This window comes from Crocuta crocuta, unplaced genomic scaffold (genome assembly GCF_008692635.1).
Source record: "Crocuta crocuta isolate KB4526 unplaced genomic scaffold, BGI_CrCroc_1.0 scaffold277, whole genome shotgun sequence".
Classification (NCBI taxonomy): domain Eukaryota; kingdom Metazoa; phylum Chordata; class Mammalia; order Carnivora; family Hyaenidae; genus Crocuta; species Crocuta crocuta.
Window position 1 is genome coordinate 861,346 of NW_027531912.1, and position 537 is coordinate 861,882.

Genomic DNA, 537 nt, shown 5'->3' on the forward strand with positions numbered 1-537 from the left:
GGTCTCCTTTTTCCTCCCCCTGCCACAAAATCTACACAAGCAAATCCAATTTCATTACTTCTAGGTCACAAGACACTGGGCTGCTCTTTCAGGAGTCTGTGAACCTGGGGGAGTTTTTGGACTAACGCTCAAGAGAGCTCCCACACCATTTTCTCACAGAATCCGTGAAAAGACGGGAGGAGCAGGTGCCAAGTGGGAAAGGCGTTGGGGAGAGTACGAAGCCACCCCGAACCCAGGATGTCTCTGCCGCCCGAGGACGCGCTGCGGGAAGGCAGGAAGGCCCGTGACGCGGTTCTCAGGTCCACCTTGCCGAAGCGGCGCGNAGAAACTCGGGACACCCTTCTTCCACACTGAGTGCACTGAACCTCGGCCCCGCCCCACGGCCGACTCTTCCTCCCCATCTGCGGGCAGCAGGGCAGGCTCAAACAAACCGTCGAAGGCTCCGCCGCCATCGCCGCCTCCTTTTGGATCCGAGGACCGGTACCACGTGCCCGTCCCGGCGTCCCTTGCGGCAGCGACCAATCCTCAGCGGCAGGA

The 537-nt window shown here is 60.6% G+C and overlaps 1 protein-coding gene across 1 annotated transcript in view; it reads right to left on the bottom strand.

The window, feature by feature from the left end:
- The window catches only part of RNF17 (ring finger protein 17), a 117,561-nt gene that overhangs the window by 116,590 nt on the left and 434 nt on the right, over positions 1–537 (bottom strand). Inside the window, exon 2 of the mRNA XM_077774698.1 lies at positions 147–524. Within this exon, the coding sequence (XP_077630824.1) occupies positions 147–524 (378 nt within the window). The remainder of the gene's footprint in view (positions 1–146; positions 525–537) is intronic.